A 13,053-nucleotide genomic window follows, 5' to 3' on the forward strand; every position below is an offset into this window, starting at 1 on the left:
CCTTATCATCACCCCACACACTGTAACCAAGCGTACCCAAAAGCTGCTGTGTATTAGTTGTAACAAAATTAGTTTCCATCTCCAGCTTCCTCTACAGAACCAGCTGAGGATTAAAGTGAATCCAAGATAGTCTCTATTTGAACGTTAAGACTCAAATGATTGTCTAGGTTGGCGTTGGCGTAAAAACCTTCCAACTCCCTCCAGGTCCCCTACACTGTTCAAAGATTTCAGGCCAGTTAAGGGACTCAGTGTATCACTTACAACTTCCAAACCTCTAAAATCTTTACTAAAAAAACACGCATTCAGGAATGCAGTGTCTAATATGAATCTATATGCGCCTTTTCAGTCTGCTTTCAGAGTGTCATTCCACTAAGTGCACTTAGAAAAGTGGTGAAAGAGCTGCTCATATTGGATTCCTGAAGTAAGTTCAAACCTAGATGCTGGTCATTGGCCAACCCTGAAACTGGTTTGATCAATCAACGGTAGCATAGATGAAAGTACCCTAACTCATTCCTCTGTGTCATCCAGACTTGCCATTATGTTTTCAGTCCGACCACATGCTGGTGCTATAGTCATCAGATGATTTTGAACTCTACAGGTAGAACTTCAGCTGAATCCAGAACAATTGAACACATTATAGACTCATTTCATTGTCTCTATGTCGGCTCAGACTTGTTTCTACAAAATCCTAAAGGGTCTGACCTCTTTCCTATCATGCCCCCTTCTCCTGGACCAAGCTTACTGCTGATATGTGTCTGTCTGACTGCATGTTCAAACGTTAAATCTTCATACAATAACAGTTATGCTTTAAATACTTTGAATACATGTACTGGGTCAGTTGTAATCACAATAAATCTGTCAAGCCACAAACATAAAGCACAGTCCATGGGGTCCTTTTGGCAAGGCTTATGTACATTTTCTGATAACACCTGAATCTGTCTGGCCCTGTGTTTGTTTTTTTCCCTCAAACACATGAGCATCCAGACTGTGAGCTCTTCTCTCTCAGCCTGCTTTCTTCTCCCTGTCCTGTCTTATCAGTCAGGCTCTCTGTGCTGGACCATCTGCCATCCTGGGACCTGTCTCGCTCCCCTGACTGTCCTTGTTTTGAAGCTTTGTCCTCCATGAGTCCCAGCCTCTTCCTTGTTTTTTCCCCCTTCTATGTATTTTGTTTTCTGTGTGCTTACTGTGGCTTGCTTCATGTGGTTGTAAGGGATATCCTCGTTTTAGGTATTCCGATATGTTTTTAATATAGAATTATTTCCTAATTGTTCATACTGTGCATTTTCTATGTACACAACATATATTGCATGTATACCTCATCTACTGCTCATTCTGAGGTTTTTTTAATTGTTCCCCACTTTTTGGGGGTTGGAGGTTATACTTAGGAGGTTTCTGAAGAAGAACCACTATAAACATTTCTCACATTTAGTTTTATGTTAAGTTGAGGGTGTCAAGTTGTGCTGCAAAGATTATAAAGCCCCTTAAGGCACATTTTTGTTTGGTTATAATTGTCTAAGTAATGTTTGACTAGCAAATGAGGATGCATATATTGTATTGGTATGGTGCTGTCTGAGCTCACTTGAATGATGCTGCAGGAATTCATATATATATTTTGAAGCATCATCCATATCAGAGTTTGTCAAGCAAATCAAATGGAATGGTCAGGGTTATCAAATTAATATTTGACTTAAACGTATAGATTCATAAGGTCAACTCATGAACTGAGTGACACTCAAAAAAAAGAAAAAATCCTTACGTTACAGTAGCCATTCACACATCATTCATACACTGCCGGCACAGCTGTCAAGGGCAATTTGGAGTTTGGTGTCTTGCCCAAGGACACTTCAGCATGCAGAATGGGGTACACCGAGATTGAAACCGACGACCTTCTAGTTTGAGGATGAGATGCTCTACCTTCTGCACACAGCCATTCATTTAATTTATCATTTACTCTTCTGACAGTCTTTTTAATGAATTTACAAAGAAACAGAACAAAACGTTAAACTTGACGGGCTGGTGCTGCATTACAATGCCTGCTGAGAATAGAGGTTAGCTTAGCGACATTTTCATAACCTCTTGAAATAAGCTACAACATGATCATATACAGAAGGTGCACTGCAGTTCTCAAATAGCCATCTGCCTGTCGCTGAAAATAGTGCCCTACAAATGCACTAGTCCCTCTAGTTTGAGTGAAATTTGTCGAAAGTTAACAGCAGTTGCTGGTTTTAGTTTTTTTCCAAAGATTTTTATCTTCAAGAAAAACCAGTGGGAGTTAGGAAGTATTGCAACAGACTTGTATGCTGGCTTTGGCATTTACATTAGATCAGTTGACAACAAGAAGAAAGAATAATACCTGCCTTACCCTTTAAAGGGATGATATAATGCAAAATGCACTTATTCAACATTTGTGTGTCTCTTGTGTGTGTACAGACCGTCTCTTCTCTTGATCCATCATTCAGTAAAACTGTTTGCAAACATGCCAGTCAGATTTTGCTCCCCTCTTGACATCAAGAGAGAAAAACAAGAGCATGTAAAATGCTTTCTTGTTGGATGCAAGGACCAACACAACAGCCTTTTTGTCCTCCCGTCAACTGTGGAAGTGAAGACCCAGTGGCTTAGGTTTATTTCAATGGCAATATCCCCAAGACTGCAAACATGTTGTATGTTTGTGCACATCACTGCACTTCTGACTGCTTTCTGAACAAGTGACAGGCAGGGATGCTGGGCTCAGGAGCTAGAGCAGGTGTCTAGCTCCTCCTCCTCTGTGTTGTGTGTTGAAGTGTCCTTGAGCAAGATTCTGAACCTCTTACTGCCGTGTCATCAGTGTGTGATTGTGTTTGTTAATGGGTGAATGAGACTTTTGTTGTAAAACACTTGGAGTTGTTGTGTAAGGGCAGTCAACGCTACTGTGTACCCATAAACTGACCAACTTCATTAGTCTGTACGTTTTGCAATGTTGCATATAATTTTCAGATTGTGGCCAGTCTATTTTTTACCCACAGATTGTAACAATACTTTACTAACGTTAATGTTGCTTGAAGGACAGTCAGAAACTGTGTGACAACTACGGCTTGAGGTATGCAACAATACATAAGATGCTATTAATAGTTCTTAGCTTATTTGTAACAGGAAATACCTCACTACTCTGTGATCCCCAGTATGTATGTTATATACATTTATTTAATAGACCGGCTGTGAGGTGAGTTTGAAAAAAGACAAAGAGTTGGTCAAACCGCACTTCCTACAGCCTCAACCTTGGTCAGACTGTAAGCTATATTTGCTTTTTAACAACATATTTGTGTAAACAACTAGTTGCACTGTTAACACAATCATTTCATTATTGTACCATGTATGTTAACCTCTAGAGGGCAAATCAGCATATCAGTGCAATTTCTGAGAGTACTTGCACATTTTATTTTGTTTGACTGTAACTACCCTACACTACAATGGGAATGCGTATTACCCACAATTCACAACATCTGTAGGAGACCATTTCATTTAAGAGCGAAACAATCAAGTTCAATTTAGAGGATCAAAGACTCTAAATATCTTATGCATTGTCAACTACTGTTCTTTTGTATCCTGCATTAAGAGCTGATTAATATTATTTGCCAATGTGTATTTGAATCTGGTGAGTGATGGGTGCTTGCTTTGGACCCAGATCACATTGTGAAAAGTACAAAGCTTATTTAAAATAAATGGTAAATGGTCTGTGTTTATATAGTGCTTTTCTAGACTTGATGACCAGTCAAAGCACTTTATAGTACAGTTACGCCACTCTATCCACACACACACTCATACAGTTCATCTCTGTGAAGCACTTTCTCAATCACACATCACTCACTACTGGCAAGCCGTCAGGGGCAATTTGTGATGCAGTATTTTGCCCATTGACAATTCCCGCACACAGAATGGGAGAAATGGGGGAAATGGGAATCAAACTGTCAACCCTATGATTAGTGGGGAACCCACTCTACCTCCTGAGCTACAGCAGCCCAAGACAAATATTATATTCTGAGTTTGGGGCATTGTTCAGTTACTGAAAGAAAGATATTACAAATGTTTTATAGTCAAACTTTAGTACACTATCAAAAGATCCCATTACAATTAAATGAGGAAAAAGTCATGGACCTGTCATCTTAATTGCTGATGTTGTTTTTTTCAGATTTCCACTCAGATTCCTGCACAAATGTGCTGAGGGGAACTTTTCATTTTTAAAAGCAGTTTTGAAAAGTACAGTGAAAGTCAGGTTAACAGTTTCTCTGTATTTTAGGAGGTTAAGCCTTAAAAAGGAAGGAGTAAGTGCTGAGTGTTCAAGGTTGGAGATGAAAATATAAAAAGATGTACATCTATGAGAAGAGTAACTCTTTAACTTCTGCTAAACAGCTGCTTAACACAAATGGCAGTGAAAGTAAGTGTGTCTCGAAAGTGCTTTTTGTAAGTTTTGCTGCATACATTGCAAGTTCAGAATGAATCTGGTTTCCTTTACTTGCCAAGAGCTGCCTCCAGTGATGGGAAGCAACAACAATATTATACGCGGGGTGGATGTAGCATCTATTGCACTTCTGTCCATCCTGGAGAGGGATCCCTCACATGTGACGCTCTCTGAGGTTTGTACGTTCTTTTTACCCTGCTAAAATGTTTTTGTCGTTTTTTGTAGTTCTTCCTAAAGGCCAATATATGCTACTCCGTTTTGACTGACACTGACTGACAGGGACAGAGGAACGCCCTCTCCGAGCACCTCGGAGAGCTCATCGGGAACCTCTGATTTTTCGAACTATCCGTGGGCATTTCGGAGACCCTAGGGATAGCCCTTGGCTGTGATTGGTCCGCTAACGACATCATTTCCGCACGACGTCATTTACGGAATCTCACATTTCCGGACCTCAATCTTCCTGTTTCATTCCGTATATCAGAATACCGCCACTTTAAAACCCAAACACAACTACGTTTCTAATATGGACAACAACATTGGAGAGCACCTAGTGGAAGAGGTCCGGAGGTCCGAGCACCTATACAACTCGTCTACGAGTGCGTACAAAGACGCACAGATGACCGCAAACTCATGGAGAGTTGGTTGCTATCGTTCACTGTGTGTGAGGAAAGCCGGGAGGATGTAAATAAACAGACGTGGACTTCTTCTACAAATAATGATGTCATGAGGTAGGCTTTTCTAAGTGAGTCTTCCGTTGCACCACCTACTGTTCTGGTGTTGAACTGTTTTCAGCACCCACAGCCTTCGGAGAAGCATAAATTAAAAACACTCTGTGGGATCCGTGCGTCTCCCCTCGCGCGCGGGGTAGTCGAAGTAGCATATTTCAGCCTTTACTCTTGTTGAGGGTTAAGGGCAGAGGATGTCACACCTTGTGACATGAGCTATACAAATAACATTTGATTGATTGATTGATTGATAATCAATTTCACCTAAATTACATTCTGCAAATTAAATATTTTGTACAGCAATCTTCAACTGATTGAGATGAAGGATTTTCAAATACATTGTCTAAATACTGGATGGGAACCCAGCTTACATATGCCACATTTGTGAGTATATGTGACATATATTTTTTACCCTCTATGTCCACATACAGATTGTTATGAGTACCTGTTCCCACCCCAACACCACCCGGACTGACCTGGCAGCAGACGAACCCTCCAGTATATGCGCAGACACTGCTCCTCTTTGCGAAAACCACGGTGGCACTTGCAGGCCAACAGAGCGGGGTGATTGGCCAGCAGAACATCCCGTCTCTCCAGGCACTCAGCTGCGGCCTGCTCCCCTAGTGGGGAAATTGCTGCGTCAGCCGCACACAGCTCCAAGCCCCTGTACAATGCCTCACACCGCAGATCAGCAGAGCACACCCGATGAGCTTCAACACAGTTAGTGTGGGTGGAGGGGTAGGAGAAAATTGGTGATGAGGATGACAAGGCATCTAAGAGAGGAAAAAAAGATGGAGAAAGACATACATTGAGAAGAAATCACGGAAAAAGTAAATGTCAAAAACCTAATTCTAATCTTGAGAAATTAACTCTTAGCACCTTGATTGTAGTAAAAAGTGGTTCCAAACTTGTAAAAGTTATGCTATAAGGATTGCCTAGACAACATGTTTAGACAACCACAGCTTTGAGTGAATGGGAGAGGAACCTTTGACCGCAAGACCAATTACACTTTCAACAATGTGATGCGCCTCGTAATTGAATTTACATACATCATGAGCTGCCAGGGCTACGGGGGCTCTCCTCCTGGCCCTGTCAGGTTCATGGCACCTGTTAACATTATAGCAACACTAATGTTAGCAGATGTCCTGAAGGTGTTATCCTATCAGAAGGAGGGGCGCGTCTTTTTTGGCCCAGTTGGACAGTTTGACTTTGTCATAATGGCTCGTCAGAGGACAATTTGCAGAAAAGCTGTAAGTTTTGCTTGTAATTCATAGCCTATAACTTCAGTATGATGTGGACAGATGTTTAATGTCTGTGTCTGTTTTACAGCACAAATTTTAATAACACATACACAAGGTAATTCTACAAAAACGTTTTAACTCGTGCAAATAATATTTTTGTCATACATTATCCAAAACGTTTCCTTTACAAATTCACACATTCAGATACATCCGTTCAGGCCTGACAGCAAAATCTGTCCTGAGAAATCCGATATCAAGTACTCTCGATTTTTGTCTATTCATATCTGGCATTAAAGTGTGTCAGGCTGTGACCGCATCTCCTATTATATATACTCTATACACATAGAGAGACTTAGAGAATGGAGCAAGGTGATGCATGTAGCAACTTGATGCATCTAGCCTTACAATTATAAAAAAAAGATTTTTATTTAAATAAAAAAATATATATAAAAGATAAATGTGTATACACCACATTTTGGTGTGAAATTATTTGTGAAAATCCTTTCACAAGATCAAAATATAAGTGACTCTTAACTTAACATGACGATGGTGTGGACTAATAATTTCACACTCTGCCAAAGACATCCAAAAATCCAACCATTCACTGGACTGTTGTGTGGTTGGAGAACCTCTGTCCAACTGCAGCCTTCTATTTTATATTTCAGTGCTTCATGTGAGTCAGGTGCTTAAAGAGAAGCATGGAAGCCACTTGCTCGTCACCCTCAGCCCACCACCAGAAATCAGACCCTTTCCATGTCCCACAGGAGAATACTTCTCTGATGTGGAGAACTTCAGTGACCGAAATATACAGCCACAGGGTGAGGTGGCAGCCTCAACGACTCTGAGGTTTTGTTCTGATGGAAAGAATGTTTTGTAACCTGGCACTGTTTGTGCAGAATGTGCTTGCCATCCTGGCATCAAGCACAGCCAGCAAAATAGACTTTACTTGGCGGGATGTGTGACTCCAGAGTGGAGAACTTAGCTTAAACCAGGAACAGTGGTCAATGTTTTTTTTTGTAATCTAGAGAACCATTGAAATACTTAATGAAGTAATTACAATTTAATTCATGTTTCTACATTTGATTAAAGCTGCCCCACACAGCTTTATTCAGTTATCCCATTATTTATTGGTATTTTGTGTAATCTTATTGTGGCCATATAGGTCCACATCCTGAAATGTTTTATTATACCCAATCATGAGCGACAGAGAGAAGTCCATATTGTTTTTAGTTGAAGCAATGTGACTAGACATTTATTTAATCTAACCTGGTTAACCTGGTGACCTCATGTGCAAGCAAAATTAGAACTAGTTAAAGTGGTTGACTTGTTGGCTTATGCTTTTTAAAATGGGTTCGGGTAGCAGATCACACATTAACAGGTCAGGTCAGAGAGATATTTGTGATCAACAGGTTGGTTCTGGTATCGAGCTTTACAGGTTTGCGGAGGTTGCATAAAGATGTCGGACAGAGCTAATAAGGTATCTCCTAGGAACCTTTGTTTTGGACTCTTACTGATGTTTCTCAGCAGTATACACATACTAAACACCTGCATGTGAAGCCATTAACTGTGGCAATTCCTTTGTATTTGCCTCAACATGTTTTCGTTGGACCTTTTTATCAGAAAGAGATTGTATGAATGGGTAGGATAATAGGTTTGGTCGGCTGGATTGTGAACTAACGAAGTGAAGACGTACCTGTGCACATGCAAAATGTGGGATAAATGTGCACTGAAACTGTCCTGAGGCTTTATGAATCTACTTCATAAACAAAAACAGATAAAATGACTAAGGAGAGGAACTGGTGGGAAATAAGAAGCAGAGACACAGACACGCACACACACACACAAAGAGAGAGAGAGAGTGAGACAGAGTCAGGTAACTAGCTTAACGCCTGTACAGTTTTCAGTTTAGAGTGAACAAACAATCCAGCAGTTAAATTCATGCAAATATTTCTGCACTCATCTGCTTTGTGTTCTGTCTAAACACACCTTAACAATATTATAAAAAAATTAACGTATTTAATCCAAGTAAGGCTTTAGCCCCAAAAGCCTGAAGTCCTCTTAACTTAGTAAGGCTGTGTTAATTTCTTACAAATGTTAACACCTAAGAAATGAACACTTCTTTAAGAACAGTAAGTGTTGTCAAAATTATTGCAGTAGGATTTCAAATAGTTTGAGACACAGCTGGTGGCGTACCCAAAATGCTGCAGAACATATTAGACTTGAGATATAACAGAATGGTTTATATACTTGCTTGGGAATTTATGAATTTAACTGACATGTTTCATCATAATTAAATCTCTACTGTCCCGTGATGAGCACTAAGCGACTGAATGCAAATTCACTTTGAATGACTGACTACATAAGAATCTCAACAGTTTGCAAATACAGAGACCCTCTGAAAAAGTATGCTTTAAAAAGTTCAACAATGAAACATTAATTAACAGTCACTGTGAACCAAATCTTACTTCAGTGTAGCTGGGGGATTCTATTCAATAACATTTGCATTTGTTTGTGGAAATATTTGGATGTTATTGCATAAGTCCAATATCCATACTTTTTTGATACATGACATATTTTATAAGATAGGCCACAAAACCAATGGGTTTCAATGTCTGTGCAACTTCACTAAAAAGGTTAAGCAAAACGTGCTCCTTACAGACAAAGTCCTTAATAATCAAGCCCCTTCATTTGTCAAAGAGCTCATAATAATAATAGATGACATACGCTCCTCATTCTCCAACCCACCTTCTGAAAGTATCTTTCCATCAACTTCATCTTCATCCCCTTCTCTTTACTCTTTCACCCTTCTGTCTCCCAATCCTAGAACCAATGACCATCTTACTTTTCTCACCCATCTTTTTAACACTTCCTTGTCAACTGGCTGTTTCCCTAACTCTCTAAAAGAGGAAAGAGTGAACCCTTTTCTCAAGAATACCCACCCTCAACGTGTTTGATGTAAACAACTACAGACCTGTCTCTTTTCTTCCCTTTCTTTCCCCTTTCCAAAGCACTTGAGCGTACTATCTTTAATCAACTCTCCTATCTTCCCCAGAACAACCTTCTTGACCCTCACCGGTCTGGTTTCAAGGCAGGACACTCAACTGGGACTGCCCTTCTCAACGTGGTCTCATGATACGGTCCGAAGATATATTACGAAAGGTCGTGTACAAATTTTCGTAGAGAATCCTACGTAATGCACAGCGCTACAAACGCGTTATGTACAAACTTTCGTCAAGAATCCTACAAAATGCACAGCGCTACAAACGACAAGTGCGCCTGCGTAGACCTCTGCAGCACTCTGATCAAGCAAGATGGCGGAGATTGCTGTAATCTGGGTGGAAAACGTTATATTTTAGCAATGTTTCTTAATAAAAATTCGTTTCGATGATATTTATGGCGAGATATGTGTGTTTCAGTTTCAATATTTTCATTCATGGTTAAAAAACAAACCGCTAATATGTTTTCTAAACCCAATTTTCACAACCCTAATCTCAACCCGGAAGAACGATACAAAGAACTACAAATTGAACAGGGTTCCTGTACGTATGTGTGTCTTGTTCCTATCTTGTGTAGTTCTAATGTGTTTTCACTATTATGTGAGATTGCGACTGGGAACCTTGCATGATTTTTTATGTTTTTTTGGGTTGAGAAAAACACCTGTTTAGTCAGATTTAGTTTTTCTTACTAATAAACATTAATGAAAAGAACATTTGTGAAAGAAAAACATTTATTATGAATATAATAAAGTATAAAAACACAAATTACTAACAAACGTACTAACTAAACAAAGATGTGTATGTGAGTGTGTGTGTGTGCCTATGTAAATCAGGGTGCTCTCAAAATGGTGGCTGACCAAAAGAGTAACACCTTCCTGTGGGCTCCTAAGATGGTCGCTGACCCCCTACAGATAGCAGCCCCCCCATGCCTTTTCTTCTGAAGTGGGGGAGGATAAAACTAGGTGTAGAGATATGGTTGTGTCTGTGTAAATGTTAAGTCAGAGAATGAAAGGGTCAGAGAGATCCTGTGAAGAGCGTAACTAACATTAACTTTCAAATAACTTGTAAGCACAATCTCAACACATATCAAACTTATAAACGTCACACAGAATCAAATAAACAGTCTTGCTTAGCCTCGTATCATTATTAAGCCCAGGTTTTTTTGTTACCCTTCCTTGGAAAGGGAAAAGAGGTTGCTGTTCCGTTCGCAATTCTGTGAAGTCTCCGGGCTGGTCGTAGGGTTTCTGCGGTTCTGTTGAGCTGTGGGGCTCAGTTGCCGGTTCAATTTGTCCTGCAGGACATCGAGACGCTACTGGGAGTTTGTAGAGCTTGAGTTGCGTGGAGGTTTCCTTGAAGAGATGAGTTGGAAGCTGCATCTCTGACCTCCTCTCGTTGGGTGGGAAGAGAAGATGCCAGGCTTCCCCCTCGGCGATGCAGGAGAAGAGATAGGCCGGCAGCCTTCCTCCGGAATTTTGTGTATTCATGAAACTCTCTCTGATGTTGTTAAATAGACTTTAAAAACTATATATCAACAGCAACAGCAAAAATAAAACATTTAAACAGTGTGCTTTTTGTTCCAGCAACAATCAAATTGCAGGGCATGATTTCTTTAGAGGTAGGGAAGGATGTTTTCAAACAATGCTCAGGTTTTAGAATTAATTGTTAAATGGGAACTAAGGTCTTAATTTGCCATCTAACAAATCATATTAAAACTCGAGCATTGTTTGCAAACTTCCTGAAGAATCATCATAGTGCAGGGGCGGCTCCTGGCATAGGCGTCCTAGGCGGTACATAGGGCGCAAAATGCAGAGAGGGCAACACAATAGGATACTGTACTTATATCAGATGGATATTTAGTTTGGGATTGGTCAGGGATGGGGGTCTTTATGTCACTGATATTTGTCAATGATGATTTAAAAGACTGTCCAGTAAGTTTCTTTTCAGGGAGAAGATTTCATAAAGTAAAAGATGACACTTGCACACCTGCAGCATGGACACAGAAAAGGGTTCCTGGACTGAAACTGGTCACTGAAAATTGCTATCCATGAATAGATTTTAGATCCTATTTAGATTCAAATTTTTCCAACATATATATATTTTTTTTTATGTTTTCTCAGTACAAATGTGCGTCTGTGCTAAAAGCTCTGTGTCTGCAGTGATTGCTGCAGCTGGGAGTTTTAATCAATAAATTGTGATTATGATTTTAACTTATAATGTAACGGAAAGTATGAGCCACCTTGAGTCATGACAGTCCCATGAACTGTGAGTTGAACAGAATTTTGAGACTGACAAAGACTGATCGTAGCTCAGTTTGTGTTTGTTGAACAGTTATTATCTCTGCTATGAGATGTGGGGCCGTAGACTCAGCTGTCCCTGCTGGTAACAGCAGCTTGCAAATATCAGACTGATGTCAACACAAAAAGTGCAGATGATTCAGTGAGAGGACTTTCACTTTCTCTCCTGACTGTGCTCAAAATGAGCTCCTCTGCTAACAGTCCTTGTGCAGATGTGAGGGACAGCATTTATTTTGTTTTCAATATTCCCTATATTGATGAGACTGTAAGTGATGCAAGTTTTGAAGTATTTTGGCTGTTTAGCATATTTGCTCTGGGCTTGAAAATGATATGGATGTATCATGTTTGTATTTGCCAAATAAAAATAAATCCTTGATCTAACTTTTACTATCAGGAAAAAATGTCGCCGGTTATGTGACATAAAACATCTCTTAATGTAAAGTAAATGAAAGTTAAATCGTATAGCGCCAAATTCCAATATACATTATCTCAAGGCACTTGACACAATATTATATAGAAACCCAACAGCACCTACAACGAGTAAACAGTTTGCACCTTATCTTCTCTGAAGTAAGGAGAATTAAAAATAGTTGATTATGAGCTTCATAAGTTGAGTGGACTGCATTCTGTTTGCCATGAGGAGGATGGAAAATATGCACCTTACCATAATATAAATGTTCTGACATAGTTTGCTGAAGCGATTGAAAAACTCTCCGGAGAGTTCCCATGGTTAAATAGAATCATTTAACAAGGGTTTGGCCTTTTTAATCATGTTACAAATAAATTAAATCAATCATGAAAAAATCCTGTTTGTCTGTTTTGCTTTCATTACACACATGAATCAAACAACATGAGAGTTCAATGTAAAGCTTTCACATATGCCTCAATGAAATCAAACAAACAGGAAAACAAACAGCACCAGTTTGTTTGACCACATACATAAAGGTGAAGATCAAGGTCTTGTCCACAGTGTTTGCTGACCTGCAGGGTGCTTTCACACCATGGTGTGCTTCAGACAAAAGAACATCTCAGCTAACTCAGTGAGATTCATCCTTTTTTCTCCCTCCGTGTCCTACTGTCCTCCTCTTTTGTAGCAGAATACAGTGTCTTCAGCCAAGACAGTCACAGTTGGCTGGCATGGATGAAGTTAATTTTAAGTTTATTTATAACAGAAAGCGTTTGGAATAGGGGGTCATAGGAACTCAAAGTTTTTCCAGGAGGAACTATTGTTTTCTTGCACCTTTGCTTCAATTTCTGCCACACATCTGAGCAAAAAGGAGAGGGTACCCTGATAAAATCCAATCATTCATTTGCACAGGGGAAGAGCAGAGATGTTGTTTGAGGACAGCAGAAATCAAACGT

The 13,053-nt window shown here is 39.8% G+C and overlaps 1 protein-coding gene across 1 annotated transcript in view; it reads right to left on the reverse strand.

The window, feature by feature from the left end:
• The window catches only part of LOC133011787 (GDNF family receptor alpha-4-like), a 62,466-nt gene that overhangs the window by 19,265 nt on the left and 30,148 nt on the right, over window positions 1–13,053 (reverse strand). Inside the window, exon 2 of the mRNA XM_061079686.1 lies at window positions 5,637–5,933. Within this exon, the coding sequence (XP_060935669.1) occupies window positions 5,637–5,933 (297 nt within the window). The remainder of the gene's footprint in view (window positions 1–5,636; window positions 5,934–13,053) is intronic.

Source organism: Limanda limanda, chromosome 10, assembly GCF_963576545.1.
Source record: "Limanda limanda chromosome 10, fLimLim1.1, whole genome shotgun sequence".
NCBI classification, from domain to species: domain Eukaryota; kingdom Metazoa; phylum Chordata; class Actinopteri; order Pleuronectiformes; family Pleuronectidae; genus Limanda; species Limanda limanda.